General features: G+C 38.4%; 1 protein-coding gene and 1 long non-coding RNA gene across 7 annotated transcripts; both read right to left on the reverse strand.

The window, feature by feature from the left end:
• Nucleotides 1-2,997: 2,997 nt before the first annotated feature.
• sepsecs (Sep (O-phosphoserine) tRNA:Sec (selenocysteine) tRNA synthase) lies at nt 2,998-20,676 on the reverse strand. 4 transcript variants are annotated; one of them, XM_078275860.1, is made up of 13 exons: nt 16,426-16,557; nt 15,514-15,540; nt 14,820-14,935; nt 14,057-14,211; nt 13,444-13,562; nt 12,692-12,850; nt 11,043-11,196; nt 10,815-10,917; nt 10,525-10,654; nt 8,173-8,264; nt 6,248-6,341; nt 5,971-6,061; nt 2,998-3,732 (listed from the first exon to the last, which is right to left on the reverse strand). In XM_078275860.1, exons 3-13 carry the CDS (start codon nt 14,931-14,933, stop codon nt 3,486-3,488), a joined length of 1,458 nt encoding a protein of 485 aa, XP_078131986.1. In that variant the 5' UTR covers nt 14,934-14,935; nt 15,514-15,540; nt 16,426-16,557; the 3' UTR covers nt 2,998-3,485. The 4 variants fall into 4 exon arrangements, with proteins under 4 accessions (XP_078131986.1, XP_078131985.1, XP_078131983.1 ...); XM_078275859.1 differs by lacking the exons at nt 15,514-15,540; nt 16,426-16,557 and adding an exon at nt 20,580-20,676; XM_078275857.1 differs by lacking the exon at nt 15,514-15,540.
• Nucleotides 20,677-22,270: 1,594 nt separating this feature from the next.
• On the reverse strand, nt 22,271-26,830 carry LOC144534393 (uncharacterized). Of its 3 annotated transcripts, none has more exons than XR_013503540.1 (3): nt 26,717-26,830; nt 25,826-25,910; nt 22,271-25,635 (listed from the first exon to the last, which is right to left on the reverse strand). It is a non-coding gene; the product is annotated as an uncharacterized LOC144534393 (long non-coding RNA). The 3 variants fall into 3 exon arrangements; XR_013503541.1 differs by having other exon boundaries at nt 25,826-25,931; XR_013503542.1 differs by lacking the exon at nt 26,717-26,830 and adding an exon at nt 26,546-26,710.

Raw genomic sequence — 26,830 nt, forward strand, 5'->3', positions numbered from 1 at the left:
ACTTCCAAAAATACATTTCGAATGACGTCATTTATTTACACATGTACATTTTGTTGCCAGTTTGGACATATGTTGACACACAGCCTATCTCGGTTATTTATGGCAGTTTAGTTTTTTACAATATGGGTTTCTTAAAAACATTAAGAATCAAAAGGTATCATATGAAAGACTATAAAACCGTTTGACTGAGACGCCATGAAAGTGATATACTGTTACCGAGGGAAGATTTACATACAATAAGCTCTCAGAGGCGCAGAACTGCAGCACCATGGACAGCGCCTCTGCTCAGCTGGAGGGCTTTTACACGAAATACAAGTGGCTGCATGCATATGCAGTCACTTTATACACTATATATATATATATATATATATATATATATATATATATATATATATATATATATATATATATATATATATATATATATATATATACACACACACACACACTACAGTACACAGCAGTATATGTAGAGACACCTGCATCAGCATAGGGGACCAGACAGCGAGAAGTGGGATTTTGGACTTAAGTGAAAGATTAAAGTAAACATCCTTCACTTTTACTCATAAACAAAACAATAATAAATTATCTGAAGCAATGTGTTCAATAGTTTTAGCCTACTATTTGCATTTAAATGCATGAATACGTTTTAAACAGTGCCATGCACATGAATGTTCTTCCCCCATGGGCTTGCAAGACATATCAAATGTTTGAAAGCCAGATCCAAAATGCAGCATATACACTTTTAAAACAATACCACTTTTCTTTTTTTCTTTTTTAAGAAAACAAATGAGTGATTACTACAATCAAATCGTCACACATTGGCTACTTACAACTAAATTTATAGATCACTGACAAAATGTATAATAGTGGAGAGAAAAAAAGAATAAAAACTAATGACTAATAAAAATACCTCATGTTGCCTTCTTTTCCAGACTTTTGGATCAAACACACATCAAAATTAAACAATCATTACAGTTTTTGATAAGGCAGAATATTTCAGGGCTTGGTCCACCAATTTCATGAAAAATTGACATTCTTAGATCAACATAGCATGTTGATCAAAATAACGTACGAAAAGAAAAGAAAATGTACGAACCATAACCATTCCATGACGAACTTTTGCCAAATCCCACAGTTCACATAATCTGCTTTCCTCTTGGATATTTAGGAATCTGGCAAAGCCAGAGGGAGAATAACACTTCTTAACTGAGAAAGCCAATGTTGTTGCCTTGACGGCAGCAGTAGGTTGTCCGTCCTATATAGCAGGTGCAATGTCCCGACTGGTACCAGTCTGGTATTCAATTACCCTGTTGGTAGTTTGGTAAACTGTGGTCCCTTTGGTAACAATTCTGTTAATATGTGGCCCTGTTTATGACACTCTAGCACTCCATCATCGCTGAACTCTACCTGGAAGCTGCAGAGCCCTTGGGTACTTAGACTTATGATTGAGTGTGTGGAGAGCAGATTTAGGAGGAATATTCTGTTTGGTGTGAAGGGATGAAGGTAAACATTCATTAGGGTTTAAGTGAAACATGAGGCTGCAATTGTCTTTTGCCATTTTAAGATTAAGAAAACACTTAAATAATGATGATAAACTAACTTACTTCATAAGTCATAATGTGCCCTGTTTTCCCCATAATCTTTACAGTTTGATTTACCTGATCTGTTCTCTTAATGCAATGCTTGGAACTGATACACTGACCACACTGATAACTGGATTGCATAAAAAGAGTGATGCCGTGTGCAGGTTTCTCAGTGGCAGCTCTTTTCTGATTTACACACTGCACCAGACTTGATCAATAGAGTGGGGTTCCTTTAAAACTGGCCAGCACAAAAAAGTGGGAGACTCTCTCAATCCCCACAGCATCATGGCAACCTCAGCAAAAGATGGGGACACAGAGCAGACAGGGAACAGAGAGAGAAGAGAAAGACAAAAAATATTTTGACGGAGGCAGCCAGCTTCATTCATGGAAACCAAATGTACCGTTCCACATTCAGAATCAGTCAGTTCAAGTTGATTATTTCTCATGTCTGACTGAAGCTGATTTGCCGCTGCAAAATAAGCCATTTTGTGAATGCCCCTTCTGCTTTTCAGAGTGCTGCACTATACCAGAGCTGTCACTGTGTTTTTCCACTATGTTTTGTTGAGGGCTGAGTACAGCCCAGGGACAGTAAAAATGTGCTGATACAGCACCATTATCTATCTGCCTCCAGTCCACTTTCAAAGGCTGCTGGGTGGATTGGTTCTGGTGTTGCTATTGCATTACCAATTGCTGTTGAAAAACTAACGTGCTGACTTTGCTATACCCAAGCACACCTGGGCCCATCAAACACGCAGCAACTATGGAGCTGGTTGGTACCTCCAGTTCTGATCCATACATGAGCATTGAATGAACAGAACATGCAGCGGCATCTACTTCATATGTCCCAAGCTTTAAAACAGCAATCAAGCTGGATAATCTGCAGCAGACAAAGGGGAGGGCACAGGAAGAACTTGGACAGTGCAGTATCAAAATATACATTAGTTACCAGTCAGTGAGGCTTTAGTAGGAGTCTATTTTTGTGCCTCAGGGCACTACATGCTCTGCTTCCTAATGACTCAGACTGGAGGGCAGAGGGGAAAAAGACGAAAGTCTTACGAAAACCTTTGGTGAAGTTCTGAGGGAAATCTCAATTCATCCTATGCTGTGCAATAGTAAAATACAGCAGAACAGTTAAACTACCCATCTCCTAAATTGTTAATGCTATATACAGTACAGGTTCAGTCAACATTTCCTATACTAACACAGGAGTAATCTATGTTTGGTGTACTCCATTGATCGTTGAGCTCCTTGCAATCGCTTCCACAGCCTGAAAGTAAATGAGCTAACCCAATACACTGGCTCCAAATGGAGATAATCGCTCAATGGCTTTTGCATCATATTTCAACACACTGCTGAAGATGGCACAACATACTGGCTACTTTATAGAATACTTCATCCCACAACTGCACTGTGGCAGCTTCAGATAAGTGTTTAATTAAGATAAATGACACACAGGAAGTACAGGCCATTGTAAATGGTTGATCCATAATCTATTTTGAATCCAAAATCTATAATAAAGTCAAGCATTTTCAACAATCAATGTACAGAAAACAATGCAAATCTTTGCAGACGCTTTGGTCTAACTTCCGATCAGTGGTGAACAACCACATGCCCCCGAGAAGCATTTGTATGTACGCATTTGTATTTAGCTTGTGTCCTTACAATATCTACTAATTAGCACACATTCACAGAGGAGGGAATTAACCAGTGACATAAGCTTGTGTTTGTGTTTGTAATGAGCACCTGCACGCAGTTTTAACACACACACACACACACACACACACACACACACAGTTCAAATCAGGACGTGCAGGCAGCAGCAGAGCCTAGAGCTCAAACTAAGTAGAGATCACTTTGTCTCCTTTGCTTGTCAAAGTTTTCTTATTTCAGCTCAGGCAGTCATTCTTCAGTAGTTTCCTCCTGGCACAATGGAAGTACTGCGGAACTATTTTTCGCCGCATTTCCCTCCTTCTTAAGGGTCTTCAGGCACTTGTCAAGCCTTTTGATGCACAATGTCACATCTTCCCTTGTGATACCCACAGCTGAGGCGGCATTAAGGTAAGGACAGGGGTATGCCTCAGAGTGCGACATAAAGCCACGGAACGTGTGTCCACTTATGGTCTGCTCCTTGCCCAGCGGTATTACCCTAGAAACATGGGTGAAAAACAAGGATGATGTGGTACAATAACGATTATTTAGCATGCCAGGAAACAACAAGAATTTCTTAACAACTATGACCAGGCTAAAGCTTAAGCTATATACTTGACAGACTATTATTAAACAAACAATTCTTTACACATCAAGCAGACAGGGAGCTACATTAGCCTTCATTTGGAGTTGTGTTTCTGGCCACATGATAAATGTCAAGTCCAATAGTCACTGTCCTTTTAGTCTATATCCTTAGCACTGCCCATGACAATTCTGATTGGTTTAAAGAAATGCCATTAAACCCGAGCACATTTTCCTCCCATCCCCGAATGCTATGTGGAGTAGGCAGACCCTCCTTCAGCGCGCTTTGGAGGAGGGTCTGGCAAAGTGAGACTACTTACTCTTAACTCCTTAGTAATATCTGGCTCTTTAGCTGATAAATGCTCCACTATGTTCATCAGCTAGTTGCTAACTTTGTCTGCTATTTTGTGCTGGGTAGGTAGTGTACAGTGGATTTTTAGAGCCATTTTGCCTAAACCAGTTGCCTGAAGTGGCTGCCAAAAAGGACACTATGAGAACACACAGAGAGAGAGAGAGAGAGAGAGAGAGAGAGAGAGAGAGAGAGCGAGCGAGAGAGAGAGAGAGAGAGAGAGCGAGAGAGAGAGAGAGAGAGAGAGAGAGAGAGAGAGAGAGAGAGAGAGAGAGAGAGAGAGAGAGAGAGAGAGAGAGAGAGAGAGAGAGAGAGAGAGAGAGCGAGAGAGAGAGAGAGCGAGAGAGAGAGAGAGAATCGGACAACCAAAACAATGAGCTGAAAGGCACATGGGGAACTGCAAAGTTAATATTGGTTATAGCAGTTTGAAAGAGCAAGTTTCATGAATGCAGATCATACTTAGCATCTGATCTGGCCAGGTAACCATTGGCAGTTAGCATGTGATTTATTGTGTCACTGCTCCAAGATCCTTACAAGAAAGGTTTACCTTGTAAGTCAGCTGTTGATAATTGTTGTCTTTGCAAAATTAAAATCTGCATTCAGAAAAGTAAATTCTTTTAAAAAATATCTTATTTAAAAATAAATAAAGAAATGAGAGACACGAGGCGGTGCTGTATTTTCAACGTACTGCAACTTAAAGTAAAGTGTTTCCAAGGTGGCTATTCAAAGTAAGAAACTGTTGAACTGTTGAGCTGTATTTGTTTCAAATGGTCAAACTCTGTAATACTGTTAACCAGTGATTCTCAAAGTGGGGTCCAGTGGGTCTGTGAAAAGTTTGTCAGATGTATTCATTTAAATTATCATGATATAAAAAAAATTTTAAGCTTCATAGTTCAGGACTCACTTTAATATGAAATCAATAACTAGCTAGCTATTAGGAATTTGGGTATGGGAGAGACCATTATGGCAGAGAAACGCATTGTAATAAGATAAAGATCTCTGTTTATATGTTGAATAGCTCATTGTTGATGTAAAAAAAGCCAGCTCCCACAAACTATATTCATGCCTAGCACTGGAAAAACTTCATTTTATGAATAAGGACAAAAGATTTGAAAAAGCTCTGCATTCTTGACTATGGAAAAAAATGCTCACTTGAAAGAAATCAAGAGGAAGAAAGGAAAGAAGTGTGGAGGCGATTTCTTTGAGGCTTTTCTAACGCAACTGAACGGTAAGTGCATTAAAATCTGAACAACACAAAACAAGGATGACATAATGACCCAAATAAATCATTCATTCGGGATATTTAAAATATTTAGATAGGCTGCCATGCTTGATCAAAAACCACTGAAGGAAAAAAAAAGAAAAAACAAATAACAAAAAGCATTTCGGTATTTTTGCAGCCATGAGGCAGAAGGCAACAATGAAGGATTGACAAATCCTTCTCCCTACTGCTAAGAAAAAAACACTAGGAGTGGGAGCGAGAACATGGGACTGTTTGTGCCTGCTGTCCCATTGGAAACAACAGGGCTCTGTGAATCGTAATCAAAACATCCTGTTAAATTAGGAGGTGGCTGATGGGATGGGCAGTCTAATCATCTGAAGTAGTTTCCGCTACACCAGTTTCAGCAGATCCATCTGGCTGATTGCTGACTTCCACTGGCCATTTTGTTTAACAACGCACAGCTCATCCCATTTTTGACAACACAGACAGGCCTTTTTTGAACACACACACACTTTTTCTGTTCCCTCCCAATGTTTCCATTTCCAGGGCCAGATTGTGGCCAAGCCCTTGTAAAGTTTTCATACCTGGCTCCTGACACTTGCCGGGTGAACAACATGGAGCCCAGCTGAGTCACAGCCTTGTCGCCGTCGGCCTGGAGACCATCCAGAGACATGGCTGGAAAAGAGAGGTGCCACACCCAAAACACATACACACAATTATTACATGAAATATCTAGGATTAAAGAAATATACCAGTATAGGCTCAGAAATGTAGCTTTTAAACTCCCCAAAAAAGCAAAATACATGCACAAAATATACAGTCTGTAGAGCTGCTGGTCTGTTGCTGGTACATTGCGCTTACCCAGTGAAATGGGGTTATGTGGGGTGTGAAGCAATCTCTCCCTGTGTGCAGAGGCTAGACTCTTCAGCTCCTGAGCCAGGAACAAATATATTTCCTGCAGGACATGCAGACACAAAAGAGACATGGAGAGACAAAACTAGAGATGGAGCAGGGGCCACACAAAAGAACTATAAATAGTAGCGCAATGCTCTTTTCAAACTCTGCCACAGTCTTATTTTAGCAGCAGCAGCCTTGGTTTTATTGCTAATCAAGCAAATCTACCCACAAGCAGGCAAGTCCAAACCCTTCCCTTCCCCCTTTACTCATCCCCCTGCCTGCCTGCCTGCCTGTCTGCCTGCCAGCCTGCCTGTGTTTCCCTCCAGGCTTCAGCACAAGCAACGTGTCCACTTCCTCTCCGGCGCTGATCTTCACTCACATCACACATCCACCTCTGGGATCAATTAGAGAGGCAGGAGAAGAGGAACATATGCTTTTATCCTGAGATTTTACCGTCAACATGTTTAAAATATCCTGACAAAGTGTGTGTGGTTCAGAGTCTCATCGCAGCGTGTGAAACACTGAATAAGGGCAATGTACACAGACGTTATGAGCCTAGACCAGGTGGGGAAGCTGCACAACAACAAATCACAGTGTTTTAGTTGCTGGCTACCAGCGCCAGATTCCCCACTAAAGCGGTCGCACATTAAAGGATCTGCTCTCTGCAACAGTGGGGGTGTGTGTCTACTGCGTACTCTGCTGACTCATACTTTCCTGATTTGAAAGCATCAAGATGGAAAATATTTTCTCTGTCATGAGTCAAACACAAACAGCCTTGCAATGATGTCAAGTGTCTCCAAGTGTTCCTTGTTCTCTAAAGACAATGGGTGACTTTATTATCCCAGGAGAGGAGGGGTGCAAGTGGTGGAGAGAGTGCACGGCTACGTCTCTGCAGACAATACGTGGGTGTGTGTAATGACTAAACCCCATCCTAACCAAAAAAAACACAATCTGCTGGTTCTTTGCAATATCTAGACATTTTTATAAAGGAGGCTGTAAATGAATCTTAACAGATGAAATGTCTGAATTATTTAAAGCTTTTGACCCTGTGGGGTGGGGGGGGGGGGTGTCAGGAAATCACTTAGTTCTGCAGACACTATGGAAAACTGGCCCTGTACATTAATTATGCACAATGTGGACTAAGAGAAATCAATAAGCCTTGATGGCATCGGGTCATGCGAAAGGCCAGAGGCATTTCCTAGATGTATATTTCTCCTACGGAGTTGATTTTACTCATAATTGGGTATTGTATGCCATCCAATAAAAGTGTCATTTTTAGGTTTAGGTCCAGTTTGTTATTATGCAATGCAGACAAATGTCCTGCTCCTGCTTTTAAAGATTAAAGAAGTTTATTTCTATATCCTCCCGAGGTCTGAGCACCAACAGAAACAGATATGGTCGGGTACATTTACAGTATATTTATGGTAGAGCAGTTCAGAGTTGTGAGAATGCTGCAGTGCCTACCATTTGAATAGGGATATGCTGCATTGTGAGCAAGTCTGCTTTAAACCAGGGAACCACCAGGGGATGTTTTCTGAAACTTGTATCTTCCTATAGCATACTCATTCCTCTACAAGTCTCATTTCTTAGTCAGAATCCAGGTAAAGAGCTAAACACACACACACACACACACACACACACACACACACACACACACATAGCATGTGATCCACTGCAATTCAATACAACTTATATAAGCTTTTTTTTTCTTTTAGTCTTCAGGAGAAAGATGTTGACACAGCACACACAGAACATTGCCGCAGTGTTTCTATACCAGTCCTCATTGTTCGTATCATACCTTCTGGAAGCATCCTGCAGATATCACACCCTACCTTAAGAACGTGACAAACTATTTCTAGCATTATCAGGTGATGTGTGCATGTTCTCACCTTCCTTTCGGACAGGAGCTTCTTGTAGCCGCTGGCTCCCAGAGTGAGAAGGGTAATGAGGACGTCAAGGGAAGGTGAGGCAGACGCTCGACCTGGACAAAGAAGGCCAACAAGTGACTTTATTAAGCAGCAATAGAAACTAGACAGTCGGCTGTGCGCAAACCTAATTATAGGCAGAAATATCCACTCCTCACATTAACCTTTTAACAACAACAATAACAGAAAGTGGCTGTAAATTCTTGATGATTCTTTGTTTAGTTTACTTGTTCTTTGATCCGATAGTTCTTGTTTCAAAAGGGAAAGACTGGCGATATTCCGTAATTTTCTTAAAGCTTATTCCTTTGTGCCATTGAGCATTGTTCTGCCCTACAAAGGCAAAAGACCTTAACTCGCTAGAGTGTGAAACTGAGAAAAATGACTTTAAAGTTTCTGTTTTGTCCAGACAAAAGTATTATAGTTAGGACTCCCAAAATTTTACAACTAGTTGCTATGATGAAGAAATGTTTCTATGCAAAAAATCTTGAGCTCAAAATTGACCTTTGACCCTTGTTTGGCAGTTACTGTACTCTGCCTTTGTATCATGTGCCAAAAACAAGGAGTCGGCAGTAACTGACATATAATCAATATTTGCTTGCTGTTCACCATACTTACATCCATTATAAGAACACCTAACCAAGGTCTAGTCATCATGGTATTTGTTTTAAATTATATAGAAGACCTTTGGTTGTTCCTATTTAGTGCTATAATGATCAGGATAGTGCGGCAACACTAACACAGTTAAACAGTATGACAGATAACTTACTTTGCAGTACAGTATGTACAGTATGAATAAATACAAGAAATATTTTCTCAATAAAGATAATTTAATTATAATTGAATACAAAAAGGTATATTTATTGTTTAACAATAAATATGTTTAACACTTTTGCAAGGCACTGTATCCGTGTCATATTCTCATTAGGGGCTGAGCCCCCCTAAAGGTCTGATCCTAGATTCGCCCCTGGTTAAGGGTTAAGGGCCACCAAACTGCTCAAGATGCACAGTCAACTTTATTTCAAAGATGTGTCGTGTGTATGTTACGTGGTTTGGTGACAATTGGTTGACAATTGACAATTAAAAGCAGCAAACTTTGACAGTATGACAAAGCCAGAGTACAGTAACATCACAGCGGCACAGTAACATCTCTCTTGATGCCTGGCTAAACAAAGTCAGAACACCTTAACTCAACTTCAGCGTGCCGGAACAAAGGCATAGAGCCGCAACAGCTGTTACGGCGTTCTGCTGTGGTTTCTCGCATTGTTTTGGATGTTACGGTTGTCATAGCCCTTTATTTTCTCGTTAAAACAATCAAATTGACTCACGATATTTTTTCACATGATGAAGAAGGTCTCAAATAACCCAAAAATGACATTAACTAATTTTTTACCAAACATGATGTTACGGCGTTTTGCCTTTGTAGGGCAGTGTTGTTCAGAAACATTTAGAATCACATCATCGAGTCACACTGTTACACATTTTCTAGGGGATGAACACTATTTTGAGTCAATCCCACACACGCTGTCCTAATACTCACAAGCGCACCCAATCGGCCACATAAAAAAGGTCCCAACGAAATACACCTGTGTGATAAGTACCTCTTTTGGAAATTATTGAGCCTTTTTTATTTATTTTTATTGAGAGATGGACTAACACGTTGGTTTTGGTCTCTTCATTGAATTTGTTGACCGATTTAAAAATAATTGACGGCCTCATGCTTTAAATCATAATTTTACATACATTTTAGAAACTTTCTAAACAAGCAGAGTTCTTAGACAGCTGCTTTGTGCTAAGACAACATAAAACACTAATTGAGTTGGTTGAGTTTTTCTAAACGAAAAGTAATATTCCTCAAAGTAAAGTAAAATCGATCATTTATCATATCATGTATCATATTGGTGCTGGTAAATTCCAAGCAATAATCATGGCCTACTCACACTCAATATTGTCGGAAAACAGTTTTTGTACTAAGAGGCACTGAAAACAAATCAGCTGTGTTTTATTAAAAATACACAAGCAATGAACATATCATTCAAAAAGAAAAACAAGATAAAATAGTAGAAAAGACTATGGCAGTTTCATTAATACTTTGTCATGAATTTACTTAATTATTATGTCAGTACTGGGTTCATATGCCTACATTCATCATGATTTAACAGTTGTCATGTAGAGAAAATAAATCCAAAAAATTAAAAACAACAAGGAAATGTTCAGAAAATAAATAAAACTAAACACACATCCACTTATCCACTATTTTATCAATTACCTCCATAATGTCACTTTATGTAGCTCAGCCATAGTATTGTTAATACTCACCAGGGTACATCTTGCTAATCTCCTGTATGAAGGACTCATCAAAACCTGCGATAATGGCGCCACCTACTGGAACCATAAAGTTCTTGTCCAAACTCTGCACAAAGGCATCAATTCTTCCAACACGAGCTCCCTGATGAAAGAAAGCCAAGAAAAAATTAAGCAACCACCATATCGGTCACTAATGAGTAAAGTTCATATGATGACAGGGAAGATGCTAACAAATCATACATTTGTATTCTACTTCTTCAAAAATCCAGATGATAGATGGATTGGGGATGAGTGGTACCAACCTGTTGTATAAGGTGCATGCATTTGGATGACTGTACTCCGTATGCATTGTTCACTATGTGGGGAATGTTATGTTTGGCACACACAGCAGCCAGCTCCTCAAGCCTACAAGACAAGATAGTGAATACAAATGAATCATTAAATTCATGTCATCTTTAAAGGTATTTATAAATCAACTACAGCGACATCTAGAAAAGCCTAACGGGATAAACAAAAAAACTGAATATTACCGGTCAGGGACCCGCGGGGCAAAGCAGGACGTTGTTGAATGAACACACAGAATGTTCTCAGCTCCAAGCTCCTCGATCTTGCGCTCAACTGCTTCCAAGTCTGTCTGCAACTCATCGCCCTCCAGAACATTCTCCACCACCACTGGCTCAAAGCCTGATAAAGGTCAGATATGACCAAGAGACAGCAGAAGCCCTCATGTGTGATTGTTTGTTTTTCTATGAGGAATAAGCCCGCATCTAACTAGCATAGGGGTGAAAACGCCAACAGAAAGTGCACATATTTCGTCTGTCATCGCATCTATCTATAAATTGCAGGAACGTCTGTCTGTCTGTGTTTGTGTTATGTGCATATCTCTCGAACCTGCTATGGGCACATGTAAGTGCATTAAAAAAATGAAAACAGCGCCATCTAAGGGCCGATTGACGCCATATTTGGCACACAGCCTCATTGGCACATGAGGAACAACCCTCTTAAGTTTTGTGTCCATCAGAATAGCCGTGTGCAAGATACAACCGTTCCTGTTTCAACACCCACCTACAGGAAGTTGGTCCTCTGTAACTTGCGCATTGTTTTAGCTATTAAAATTCTTTTGATAACTTTTTGTCACGAGAGTCCTCCGAGTCTATGTGCCAGTTTTTGTGCTGATCGGACTCACGCCCCAGGAGTAGTTAGACAGAGTAGGTTTTCCATATATCAATATTTTGCTGATTAATTAAAAAAAATTAAAACAGTGCCATCTAATGGCCGATTGACGCCAAGTTTGGCACAGATGCTAAACCAGCCATGACGAACAACCTTGTCAAGTTTCAGGGCAATCGGAATAATTGTTGCCAAGCTAACGCAACTTCTTGTTTAGACAGTAAGTTGCTGTAACTTGCGCATTTTTTCAACTATCAAAATTCTCTGGATAACTTTTCGTCATGAGGGTCAACAGATACTACCTGCAAAGATTCAAGAAGATTGAAATCACGGCCTAGGACGAGTTCGAAAGATGTAAAACACATGAAAAATGCATAATTAAAAATGGCCGCCTTCCGGTTGGGCGGAGTTAATGAAGGTAAATGGGAAATATGTCCGCAATGATTAGAGCAATATGGGTATTAAATCTGGTGAAGATCGGAACAACTATGTCCAAGTTAAGGCCTTCCAGGCATTAGGCGGCGCTATGGAGCCCACTTACAGGTTTGGGCCAACCTGTACAGTCTCGCAAAGCTCCCAGGTGTTTATGTGGGCGCCAATTTTTGTGAGTTTTCGTATATATTGAGGCCGTCAAAAAATGTGCCCAATGGCTAAAACCAATTAGGGTCCCATAGGCCAATGTCTTCCTCTGATGTAGACGTAGCCTACACTGTAAGTCAGTAGTAGGCTATAGGCTACAGTGGAGTAAGTGGTTTGGGGTCCTTCTGTAAGTAATTTTGTGGTACAATTTGGTTTTGAAAAATTCTAAAAGCAGCAATACCACAGGCCAAGCAATCGCCCGTTCCAAACAGGCCTATTTTCAACGGGCTCTGTACTAGTAATTAGTAATTCAACAGAGACACTTTACATGGCACTAGTTCAGAAATATTCCACCCCCCTCCCCAAAAAAATTTTGCTATTTGCTGCCACCAATGAAGTCTGTGAGCAGAATGTTTGGGTGAGAGGGCACCTGCTGTGATCATGGCTTTAAAACAGGACTTCTGGTCGATGCGAGGCCAAATGATGTAGCGAGCCTTGGGTCTTCGATGACGAAGGGTCAGGAAGCACAGCGTCAAGCTCATTCCTGTTGCCATGGGAACTACAAAGCAGCTTGCCACACTCCGGACACCTGTTATCCAGAAGTTACAAAGCATGCTAATATTTCTTTCCATTTAACACCTTCAAGTAAAAACCTGAATTAAAAGAGGCACTCCACTGATTTTACACATAAAGTTCAGTTTACTTCTCACCAGGACTAATACTCAGCCTGTGAAAACATCTGTCTTCTGTGGCTCTGGAGGAGCTTTCCAAAGTTTGAATAAATAACCCTGATGATGTCATCAGTTACAACAGCTGGATTTAAGACTTCAACCTTAACCTACATTACAAACCGGAGGTGTGGGGTTGGAAAGAAGTGGGCTTTTAGAAGGGTGTAATTAAAGATGTCGTTGAGTTGAATTGTGGGAAATGTAGGATCCTGCATTTTTTGGAGCCTCCCCCTTACCAGCAACTAAAAGTCAGGATATCTCTGCTGCATCAATTTTGACAATTCCTCCCCCCCCATCTTTTGTGAGCTCCAACTTTATGGAAGTCCAATACTTAATTGCTGACCAATCGCTTACGAATTTAGTAAAAAGTAATTTTACCAACTTCAAGCAAAATATTGAATGATCTTGCAAAATATATAATGCCCCTGAGTTTTAATGATTATTATATACACACCTGAGAGTTTTAGGATGTCCAACACAACTGAATTGGTCAGCTTGTTAAGCAGACTGGATCCTGCAGCTTTGGGCTGAATAGCAGCGATGTCACCTGAGCGACCTATGCCATGGATCAACCTACATAAAAACAGCTGAATGTCACCACAAGAACTGTTAAACAATTTCCTAAACATGGGAGCATCCAAATCAAGTATTTCACTGGTCACTAGTGAAGATTTGTATGACTCCAACTTCTGAATATACTTCAGTAATATGTTGAGTGGAGCCCATCGGTATTGGCGATTTTGACTTTTGTTTGTTTATTTAGGATCCTCCTTAGCAGTTATTCTTTCTGAGGTCCTTACAACTCTCTTTATAATGGGGAAAAGCAATAATTAATGAGCACATTACAATACACTGTAAACTATACCGAATAGGTAATTATAATAAAGAAACTAAAAACATACACAATATCATTTCATATCACAACTCTCATGATAATGACAAAATACAAAGATAAGACAAAGACAGACAGGACAGCTTCACCAGTGTAGTCATAGGGCACTGATACATTCATGTTTTTAACAACACCAACATGCCATCATCACATAACATCCATGTCAAACTTGAACCTGTAATGTCGTCTTGCCACAAGGCTGGATGCCACCCGGCCTTCTCGCTCTCCTACACCACAGTTGCCGAGGAAGTTATTGCTGTCCATCACAGCCAGCTCATTCAGGAAGAGCTCTATAGTGCTCTCACTCCATCCTTCCTCTGGACACTTACCCTGCAGCATACACAACAAGAAAAGTGGATGAATCTGCAATAGAGGCCGACCGATATATCGGCGGGCCGATAATATCGGCCGATATTAGGCATTTTCCAAACTCTCGGTATCGGCATTTATAATGGCCATAAATGAATATTTAAAAAATTAAATAAAAACGGATGAAACACCCTTCAACCATGAGTGTTGGCGTTGCATAGTTTGTCCACCAGAGGGCTCTACAACGTCCCTGTTGGCAACACTCGTGTTTAACCCTTTAAGTTTCATATCTTAAGTTTGTATTTTTATACATTTTATTTATCAGAACTTTAATATATTTTGATGTTCCTCTGTTCTGTTATGACAATAAAACAAACAAGTTTATTTTAAAACTGCATTATCATTATTTTAGTGACGACTCATAAATAACTAATGTTAGGGAAATCTGTTTATGTTTTGTTACACGTTTCTGGATTATTTATTTTTTTAAATATGTATCGGCCGATATATCGGATTTTTTAATCACCAAATATTTGTATCGATATTGGCCTTAAAAATCCTTTATCGTCGTGCTCTAATCTGCAGTGACCTTAAGTAAACAGCTGCTGTACAACAGCTGTACACTTTACCTGCTCCAGTAAGTGTCTGATGAGCTGCTCATGGCTACGACGTGCCTCCCTCCCCTGTCGAATGTAAGAGGTTGACACTATCTTCTCACTCAGGCTGAAGTTTTCACTGTTCATCTCTGTGAAACAAACAGCTTCATGTTAACAACATTAGCTGACAAATCTCAGGCAACTATGGGAATATTTCAATCAAAAATAATTAATTGTACTTCATTTTGCAGTAACTGTATAAAATCAGGCTACAACAAAACAATTATAACAAATCATATTCAATATCTGTGTCTCTTCAGTATAGCCATAGTTAAGCTATATCATATTGGCCAAAAGGTAAGGTGTTTTAAGAAAGAATTTATATGAGCCAATATATTATTATCAGATTTTTTTTCAAACTCCTAAATATCGATGATATTGGTGTAATCCAGCTAAATGATCCAGTATCCATCAGGCTTTATTTTTCTATCCTAAAGAACAAGACTGGTACAAATTGGAAGGAGTCAGATTGTGCACATTGTGATTTTAAAAAGTCACAGAAAGACCAAACTGACAAATTCGTTAGATGTTTCATAAAGGGGAACAAGATTTTTAAAGATAAATTTCAGTCCATTTCATTTACTGGTCATGAGGAGTTCTACTTTGCCAAAAAACAGTTAATAATGTCTCTGTGGTTCTAGAGGAACCTTTGGTCATCAAAGGTTACCTTGGTTTGGGCTTGTAGACTGCAAATCTGTAACAAGTTAACAAGTCTGTGTTAACAAGCTTTGGATAACAAGTGATAATAGAAAGCTGCTTTTGTTTGCATTATGGGAAATGTAGGAACTAGGAGCTTGACTCATAGTAGAGGGGATAACTTGATCTCTTCAGCTTGGATTTAGACGAGATTTTTTCTCATATTTATTCTTTTATTTGGTCTCTTCTGGGTCCTCCAACTTTTTTTAAAGGCCAATAATAACCTGCTGTCATTTCTTCCATGCCTATTAATAAACACACACGTCTTCATTTCCCATATCTTGGGGAAATAATTACGTGTTACTGAAACAGAGCTGCGGTGGTGTGGGAAAATGTTATGCACAACTAACGTTAGGCTACATATTTTATTTATGTCCTATATGAGGTGCTGCTATATTGGCCAGGACACCTATAAAATATATTTCCAAAGTCAGCGAGGCCTGGATACATAACTTCTTATTATAGCTATAAAGTTAACACTGTTTCTCTCTCACCTACCAAGATAGGGTTCTGTTTGCTAACCTTACCCTCATGTCCTTAGGTAGCTAATGTTTAACAGTAGAACAGAGAGAAAACACAACAGGAAACTTAGCTAGTAATATCAGTGTTACTGTTAAACAACTCCTTCAGAACCACAGAAGTCGTATATAAGTTAAAAAGTGCTACGTTACCGTTAGCTGTAAGGTTAACGTTAAGCATGTTTATAATTTGACAACCTATTAACGTTAACGTTAGCTTAGCTACCTCTGGAGATATTTAACGTTACCTCTTAGCAAAGCTGCTAGCAGCTCGTCTATGCTATGTTTTCACATGAGGAACAAGACCGTCACGTTACAGCTTCAACAGGGCTGCTTTGGTAAATGGACAGTTATTACATTCTTACCTCACAGCTTTCCTGTGAGACTACCCGTGTTTAACCCGTCAACCCGCCTCCAAACTATCAACAGGCATGAGAAGAGACAACGAAGGAGGAAGAAGCATGGAAGGATCAGCGACTTCTTCCTCTTCTTTGGGGTTTAACGGCAGCTTGCATCCTTAGTGTTGCATTGCTGCCATCTTCTGGAGTTATTTAAATCCTACAGTGTACAGGTTTGTTACCTGTTTCCCATCAGTCCTGTTCTCTGACCAAACATATTTTCATTATTACCTCCTCTTTTCTATTATTAAACCCCTATTTCTTACAATACCTAGGGTGACGGATGTGCAATGATGACAGACAGACTTCCTTAGGTCAAAACATAGAGCATGTTAACCTCCTATCAGACAAATATATTCCTGTCATTTCCTTTTATCACGGAGTTACAGGCGATAAACGAATTTTGATGGTCGAAAGTAAACTTCATTAGCGGTTAAATTTTTTCTATTATTAATGAGTGTTTTTTATTTAAAGGTTCGACTACATGCTTATTCAGTAGACCATTTAGTGTTCTCCACAATCCCAGACTTTCATATTGCATGCTTGTTTACATGGAAAGCAAAACAGGCTATAATGGCATATGTCTATGTTGGGACGATTGTTTCAATCGTACCGACCAGGCTGTAACTCCATGTATTTTAAGTAAATGCACAAATATCTGTGTTTGATACAATAATGTATGGAGGTGAGACATGGAAAATAAGTTTTAGAAAGGTGCAAATATATTTGGGCCCACCAGGTAGGGGGTCGAGTTTTCCCATGTTATCCTATGGAGACTGATGGGCTGGTCGTTAAGGGCACTTATTTGGATGTGCAGTGGCCTAACCCACGTAAAAACCTAGTGAAACGACATTTTCCACAATAGAAATGGGAAAACTTACTGTTCTAGCTATAGAAATGGCAGAATCATCAGTGCATGACATTTCAATAACCGCTTCATGATGACGGCAAGAGTTGTTAACAGCCATTCACGAAGACGTATAACCCAGCAACAATCTATCTAAAATAACACCTTTTGGGAGTACCATTCATGATATGTAGTAAAATATTGAAGTTGTGGGAAGTTTATATATGGCTTAAACTGTATGTTTCATTCGTCCCCCCATGCTGTTTCCACTTTTGCTGTAATCATTTCTGAACGGTTTTGTTCAACGCTGAAAATGCAACTGTATTTGACAGATGGCAGGTGTAGGTTGCTAGTGACAAAATATTAGCTTTCAGTGCGATACGATCGCGTTGTAAATTACGTTTAATTAAAAAGTGTTTCAACTGTCCCGGCTCTCCCTGATTTTGAATTTACAAATGTCTTCCCCTTATCTCCCCATTGCTGCTGCCACTCTTTAAAGATGTTCTTCCATTTCCAGTTTTCAGTAACCACACAGGGATTATAGGCCATATCACAGTTGGACAAAACTAATTTTCATTTATCCCCAAGTGTCTTGCTGCTGCATCTTCTGTCCAGCCCAAACTGTTTTCTCCCTTTCTGCCTGTAGCACTTTTCTGGTTGGGTTACTATTTTCATCATTTCAGATTCATCCAATAGTAGGTGTTTTCTGTAGACAATAACATTTCTCCTGTCTCAACTTGTAGGGCACACACAGTATCATGCTGAAAATGATAATTTCTTCATAGCTAGTCTAAATGCCGTATTCACAGCTTCTTAAATGTTATTGTGTTAATATGTGGTCCTGCCTTCTTCTTTAGGCTATGTTTGCCTTACTCGTGAGGGATGGATCTCAGTGATTCTTATTGTATTATCAAAAGTTTCTATGGTCATATTACCATTAATCTGATTCAGATATTCACTCTCCTTCTTAACCTTCTCCCAGTCAGCTTTCCACTCCTGGCCTTTAGTCACTGATGCATAAATGTTTATTTGAAATAAGACTAGATACTGATTACTACAAGAGTTACAATAGTCCCTTCTCTTAATCCATGATTCAGCATGATTCCTGAAACATTGTCACAAAGTCAGTTTATAATTCATCATTCACTTTACAGTTTTATGAAAAATGTTATATTTTTCATTAAACAAAATGTATAAATGAATCATTTGAAAAAAAAAATCAGACATCAGAAATATTTAAATATGGTTTAAAGAGGCTAGTGTGATTTTGGAGGGGTACTGAAAGAAAAAACAACAACTGTACACACATTAATTAGCTTTTTATTTTTAAACAGTTATGTTTTATTACTTTAATGAGTTAATGTTAGAATTAATAAAAACACAGCATTTAATTGCACTACTACGTAGGCTACACACTAATTTATTGCCAAGCGTACAGAAAGACTTAAAACATAACCTTCATTTCAGTGCTATAATAATATTATAATAATTTGCAACATTAATAGTTGCAAGGGTACATTACATTCAGGCTTGATAGTATGGGGACCAACAGTAATGCACTTCCATAGTGTGGCTTTACAGGGCAAAGGTGCAGGGTAGTGGTGGAAGTATATCATTTTTTACTTAAGTAAAAGTAGCAACAAAATTACTGTTACAATAAAAGTCCTGCATTCAAAATGTAACTTACGTAAAAGTACATCACCGAAATGTACTTAGAAGTATTGAAAGTAAAAGTGAACATTATGCAGAGTGACCCCTTCCAGAGTGTTACAACTACTTTATTCATAAAAGTGGATTAATATAAGTCGTAACAATGCATCATATTTTCCTAAATGCACCATACATCTCAAAATATATTTTATGAAAGAAAAATAGTGAAATAAATAAATATATATGCAGTTAAGTGAAAAGTACATTCTGGCATGTAGTGGAGAGTAACGTTGCATCAAATAAAGTAACAGTATCCTACCTCAAAGTTGCCCGCAAATACAGTACTTAACAGTAAATGCATTTTTCCCTTTCACCACTGGATAAGGGGGTTGCATCTAGAATATTTTTAGTTGTGTTGTGTATTATGTTCTTATTCTTCAGGAAAACATTTCCTTCAGCCTTCTTAAATTGTCATTTTGCCTTATTTTCTTATCATCATACTGATAACAACATATGTGAGAAAATATGGCTGAAATTAATACGAACTTTATTAATGACAATAGTTAGATTATATATCTGTGTATGTATATCACAACATAAATAAATAAAAATAACAAAAATAAAATTATGAAATTAACATTACATTTACTGTTCTGCATTGCATCAGGAAAAAAAATTGTACACTTAACCTTATTTTGTCAGAGAACCAATGTCTTCAGACAATTCTATGACTTAAATTAGTGCCAAAACATGACAAAACCAAAAAAAGGAACATTTACACGCAGATTAAACAATGCATTTTTGGGGATGCTTACTTTTTTTAAATATAATTTTGGTAGTGATTGCCTAACTGTATTGTAGCTTGTAGCCCCAGTGACAACAAAAAAACCACACTTTTTTTCCTCACATACAGGCATACATTAAAGTTATGCACAGATTCCAAATGGCCACAATTTAGGCAAAAATTAAACCAAGACCACAAGACAATACACTTTCTGTAGGATTTCTCAGTATAAACAGGTGCAGTGATATCCATGGAGAAGTTGAAAACAATCCTGAAGGGTTTTTTGCTGCAAAGGGGAGAGAAAGATGGCAAAGTGATGGCATAGCAGGGCTTTCAACTCAGCAGCTATGCCAACATCTTGCCTTCTTCCTGGACCCATGTTTAGTTAGAGGTTGGATGGAACAGTCCATTCAGGAGAGCCAGGATGACAAATCATTATATTGTTGATTATACTGACGACATGTTGGACTTGTAAAACACAAGCAAGCAAACACAAGCAAACACGTTGATCCAACAGGTTTGTGCGTAATTAAATATGCCGTCTTAGAATGACTTCAAAACACACTGTGATATTTCAATATATATTAGGTTTGGTCCCGCGATCACCATATTAGGAAAACGATACAATAACGAGCAATAAAACGTCACCAAAACCTCAATTAGGCAGAAAAGGAACTGAGAAATTACAGGACGGACATGTGTAATTGTAAAAAAAAAAAAAAAAAAATACCTAGAGAAAACAAACACATTTAGTGGATGTTAATAAACTAATTGTAGGCCTGTTCTCTCCCGCATGCCTCTGCTCTATAGATTACGTTCATCCTTACACCTAGGCCCTACCTGTTGAGGTGTGTTAAACAGGAATTCCCATATCCAGCTCTCTCTCGGTCGTTGTCCCAGATCCATGTGTCTTGGTATCCGGCAGCAGAGTGAAAGTAGGCTGAGGGAGGAAGAGATAAGTCGGCCGTCCGCCGCCCAATTCTGTAACAGGATGACTATCGCAGAGTAGGGTGTGTTTGGGGTGGGCGGGGCAGCTCTTTGCCGTGGCTTCCTACAGCTTTGGGCGCTGACGAGGAATCCAATTGGCCTAATTTGGAGGGGGAATATTACTATATGCCTAGTAGTCCATTTAAATGAAGGGACTATTGTTTTATTCGTAAGTATGAGAAGACATGTCAATAAAATAAATAAAAGTGACTATATTCATGTTTTGTTTTTTTCCATAAATACTGAAACACTGCCTGTGACTATGACTTCCATTAAGCCAGAATGGTACCATACCCATTCCCATTCCCAATTTACCAGAAACCCGACTTGCTGACCCCCACACAAAATAAACCATGACTGCAGAATCTGGTTCATTAATGAATCACACAGAATGATTCAAAAGCTGTCTAGACCAGAATGTGGTGGCTATCCAGGACAGGAAACATCATTTTGTGTGAGACCTCTTTATGGCCCTTAATCATTAGCTCTTCAATGGAAACAGACAGCGTGTAGATGTTGCTGCTGTGAGTGCCACTCATTGCTTATAGTTTACTGTATGTGTCATTTACACACTTGAATCTCTCACAGACGATTAACACTGCATTACACATGTTGTGAACCCTTACAAAATGGCAGCGTCTAGTTGTGACCCATTGTCTTAGATGTCTATGACTCATTAGATGTTCCACCAAAGAGACATTTCCCATATACACTTCTCACATGGTGTAATTCAAATTTGAGGTTCAAATGGTTACAATTATCCAATACAAAATTCCATTCACAAAAGAAACAAAGATTAAAGAAATGAATACAAACTTGTGTATCAGAACGTAGGGTTTTCTCCTTTCCTACCTCTTTAATCATCCCACAATTTTGAAATGAGGTTGTAACCCTTGGGAGGGGCCTGACCCCTAGGTTGGGAACTACTGGATTAAACTAGTAGGCTATGTACTGTAACTAAATGCTACTTAGACATTACTGTATCATCAATCTAAATAATGTGTACTTTTACTTATGATACCTTAAATACATTTTGCTGCTAATACTTCTGTACTGAAGTAAGATTTTGAATGCAGGATATGCAGGAAGTAAAGAACCTAAATACTGTACTTCTCCCTCCAAAGATGCTCACCTTCTTCCTAACTTAAAAATGTAATAGATATAAAGCTGTATGGCATCACTGATGACAATTTTGTTCCTGTATATAGTTTCACTTTTGATCACGCAGTCTTATGTATACATTTTTAAGTCCACATTTCAAATTGCTATGTGAGTAGATACTAAGTGCACGAGTATAAGCTGATGAACAAGACATCATTTTCCGTTTCAAACTGTTGAATTTGACAGTCATAAAGTTGACTTTAGTACCTTTGGCATTGATGACTCACTTCCAAAGAGTGTCGACACCAGCCACACCTGTCAACTCCCACAGAGCAAATACGTTAAAGTAAAAAGACAATTACAGGACCTGACAGGGTTAACATTTCCATTACACAGAGTAAGCATTTGTTTATCGTGGTTACCGCGTTGTAAATGAATAGAAATTATGTGAAGAATTTTTATTTGGCAGTTATTGAAACAGGTATAGGCCCTTTAAGGTGAAGACTCTCCTTTCCACAAACTGTTACTGAAAAAGCAGTACATTACATGGAAACTGTAGTTAAATGACATATACTAACACAGTTGTGTGCTACTTGCCACCTGAGCGTTCAGAAATCATCAACTTAACAATAAGTGCTAAATATCATGAGGTGGTGTTCCAGGACAGATGTTTTAATACATAGATACTATATTTAGGAATCAAGATAAAATATAATTGATAAGAAAACACAGAAACAGCAAAGCAATAAAGTGATGGACTCAACAAAATGCAACACATAAAACACATAAAAACACATACTGTATACTGCAGGGCCAATGTAAAGGTGTGCCTGCTTGTGCATGAATCAAAGGTGTCAGACTTGTAAACATGGGAACTGCTACTTCTACGCATTTGTTTGCTAATTTAAAATATTAAAAGAACGTCTTTTATCCTTATAAATACTATAATGTGTTAACTTTTTATTTATTTATTTATTTAATGTTTATTTTTAGGGACAACTATATAACATGGACCAATGCCACATACATCAACATTTATAGAATAAGCGGATTAGCTCTGCACAGATGGGCTTTTACACAAATACTCACAACTCAACAAGAAAATACACTCAAAACGGAAACAAAGATACAATAAAATGACCATTAAATTCAATGACAAGCAGCAGATAATTTATGACAACATGACTGATCCATTTTTACAGTAACATATGTTCCAACTTGAGTTTAAAGTCACAGAGCAGCTGACTTAAGGTGAGCCTACGTAACACAAGTTGTTACATTTGAGTGGCTGTAACTTCGTTAGAATTACTTGTTTATGGGTGCCTGGGTAGCTCACCTGGTAGAGCAGGCACCCATATATAGAGGTTTACGTCTTGACGCAGCGGCCACGGATTCGCCACTGCGGCCCTTTGCTGCATGTAATTCCCCCTCTCTCTCCCCTTTCATGTCTTCAGCTGTCCTATGTGAATAAAGGCCTAAAATGCCCCCCCCCCCAAAAAAAAGAAAGAAAAATAATTACTTGTTTATCTTGAACGATCAGTAAGGTTGGGACAGATTGCTTAACTTTCTCCTCATTTGGTGTTATTCCGCTGTTTCTGACTTAGTTTAAAATGGCATAATGCATGTCAGCTTGTTTTTCTAAACTTGTCCATCATTTCTTCTGTGTTGCAAACCAAAATCCTCTCTTAGACAATTCTCAAGCTGATTCACAGAGCCACATGTGCAGCAGTTACAACTCAACTGCAGATCTTTGAGTCATTGTATCGCCTCAAGTAGACTGAGGCCCCCTTTTTTTTAAAGAGTCATGAAAATAACTTCCCACATGAATCCCCCCAAAACAGCCAAACAAGGCACTTTTGGTGATGACTCACCTGTGCCTGAGATATTTTGAAACTATTCTCTCAGTCTGCCTCAGATAAACTTCTAACAGGATCGAGTGAGTGTGCAGAGTTCGGCCTGGATCCTCCTCTGAGACTTTTTTTTGCTGAGTCAAATGCAAGCACACTCTGTAACAGCGAGCAGATGAAGTCACTGAGCAAAGTCTGGCCGATAGTAAGCTGACTCGCTGAACAAGCCGCCCTCGTTGCTACTAACCTTGCCCTCAGAAGCATGTGGAATTTATTTACTGCTGGCAATCGACTGAGAAAGTGAGTTGGTCTATCGTAAAATGTGAGCTGGAAGAGGAAAAATCCCCACAGACTGCCAACACTGCCCTTGACTCACAAATTTAAACGTAATCTTAATTTTTTTTTTTTTTTTTTGTCAACTTGGTGAATCAGCCTGCGTGAACTCTCTAGACTATTAGAAGTGACCTAATTTCCCGACAGCTATTGCGTTATATTCTTATTTCTCAGTGTGTATGTTAGAGCTGTATAATGTTACAAATGCATTATGTACGTCATCCTGATACTGTATGTTGCCCATCACAAGAGTCTCTTCCTTAGTTCTCGTGCATCTCTAAAATGGCATCCTCTCTTCTTTAACTCACCTGATTTGGCTGAATTTACTTCATCAGTGTACTTCATGCAAACAGGAAAGTGTCTCTTGTATTTACAGTGACATTCACCATGTGTATATGGGGAAGAGTATAACAGACTATAAAAAGTATGAAATTCTTATTAAATTGTTTCAATGTTATAAATCCCATTGAGTTTCGTAACAAACCAAAAAAAACAATATTGTCTGAGATTTAAATGATAAAAGTTAAAGTAGCAAGTAGTATTTCTAAAAGTCTCACCTTTTGAGATTGCTGGGTGTTTATGTACAGTACCAGTGTTCGAAGAAGTATTCAGATCCTTTACTTAAGTAAAAGTACTAATACCACATTGTAAAAATACTCTGTTACAAGTAAAAGTCCTGTATTGAAGATGTTACTTAAGTAACAGTATGTAAGTAAAATCATCAGGACAATGCACTTAAAAAATTTTAGAAACTGGAAACGATCAAAACCGTTCTGTCAAGCAACTAAATGTTTAATCGGCTAAACATTTCAGCTGGACTTGTAGGCCCATATATTGTTGGGTAGTTTAATTTATAATAAAACATCATATTTTATAAACTACATGTGTTTAAAAATCTTAATTTGTAAAGTGACTAGTAACTAAAGCTGTCAGATTAACGTAGTGGAGTAAAGAGTACAATATGTCTCTTTGACATGTAGTGGAGTAGAAGCAGAAAGTGAAAAATGAAAAGAAAATACTCAAGTAAAGTACAAGTACCTCAGATTTGTACTTAAGTACAGTACTGGAGTAAATGTACTTAGTAACATTCCACCACTGTACAGTACTCCATATACTCTTTCTTGAAATACACCACTCACACAATAATTACTGAAACCAAAAGTAGAAACATCTGAATGAAAAAGAAACTATAACTACTGACGACAAATAACAAAATAAAAGTATACAAAAATCCAGTGAGGATATAGGACTAACTTTGGCACCATACATCTTAATGGAATAGAAGAAAGATTTAAATAAGACATAAAGTAGATGAGATCTGAAGTAGAAATGTATAACAAATAGGTACAAAAAATAGATCACACCATGCTTACATCCATTAAGGGACAGACATAATTACTGTAATGTATATATATATATATATATATATATATATAGAAAAATAAATCTTTATATTTTCTTTGAACTTTTTCATTAATTTAAACTCATTTTTTATCTGGCCATTGATTTAATCTCAATAACTGTATATGGTCCCATCTTTGAAGTGTAATAAATGGTTATTGAGAAAAAGCTCTTGGTGACTTCACAAGACTTACCATATTATCATGTCTTCCAAACCAAAGTCTCGTCTGTCCAGAAAAAAAAAAGGAGAATGCTATTCAGGATTTTGAAACTAAACGCCAATAAATGTAATCACAAAGGAGTGCCGTCAGTAAGAGTGATTAAAACAACTCCTCTCCAGGGGAAAACTAATGATGTAAGAGCTTACACACTCAAACTGGAGTTTAGTCAAATGACAAGTTAGACAGTGTGAATTACCTGGATGGAAACATGCAGGATCAATTTCCAGTGAAAGGTGTGGGAAGCAGTCATTTGATTTACTATCAAAAACGTCTGGGAATACCTGGAAGAATGAAACACACTCCTGAGGAAAGATCATACATAATGTTAAGGATCCTTTTTGAGAGTCTGGAAAGACCATGTGGGATGAAGACAACATTGAGTATGTGGCAGCAGCAGTGACTTAGCACATCTTGAAATACCAAGAACAAAACAAAAAAAAACATCTTGTGGGAATGAGCAATGTTAGCAAGCTAGGCTAACTAGTTTCCACTTTCTCAGTGAAATACAAACTCAGCACTGGTAAGTTAGCTTACTTCCAGTTGTTTTAAAGAGTGTTTGAAAGACTGCTTAAATTACTAATGGCTGATAGCTAACGCTGTGTGGGCTCGTAGGAAAAAGGCCTTGTCTCAGATGCTTCCACAAATCCTCTAGTGGATAAAAAATGGGTTTAGCCAATTTTGAAAATGGTGTTGTGAATCAGGAAACAGATTTTGTTTTTTAAAATGGCTATAAGGATATTAGTTGAGTTAGCAGGAAACACTTGGGGATTTCTGTATCTCCTTCAGAATTATTACACAAACACCACATACAATGCTTTGGCATGCTTAGCCACCTTCAATGTTTATTAACCCTACTTTGAAAAAAATCTCATGCACGTCTTGTCAAGTTCAGAAATTCAAACCCCGCATAACTCACCCTCATGCTCCTTCGTCTTCGAATGTAAATTGACCCTCTTTCGGTAGGGTTTACTACTCTACCGTGGAACTATGCCCCTTTATCTTACATCATAATCCTTTTTTGTTAAAACAAGAGCTTGACATTCAAAGTCTAGATGGAAAAAAAACATGAATGAAAGAGAGATAATACCTTGACTCATGTTGTGTCTATTTCCAGTTATTTAGGGGGAAATCAGAGTATATAAACATGAAAGTACTTGGAAAACTATGTGACACAATTCCAAGGAAAGGAATTAGAAAGCAA

The sequence above is a fragment of the Sander vitreus genome, chromosome 19 (assembly GCF_031162955.1).
Source record: "Sander vitreus isolate 19-12246 chromosome 19, sanVit1, whole genome shotgun sequence".
NCBI classification, from domain to species: Eukaryota; Metazoa; Chordata; class Actinopteri; order Perciformes; family Percidae; genus Sander; species Sander vitreus.

Bases quoted from the DNA above. Each gene is read 5' to 3' on its own strand.
- sepsecs (XM_078275859.1), bottom strand. From the start codon at position 14,933: ATGAACAGTGAAAACTTCAGCCTGAGTGAGAAGATAGTGTCAACCTCT. The intron at 11,197-12,691 runs GTGCCCTCTCAC...GACCTTTATCAG, and splicing joins TAAAGCCATGATCACAGCAG to GCTTTGAGCCAGTGGTGGTG. The intron at 8,265-10,524 runs GTGAGTATTAAC...TTCTTTGTCCAG, and splicing joins GATTAGCAAGATGTACCCTG to GTCGAGCGTCTGCCTCACCT.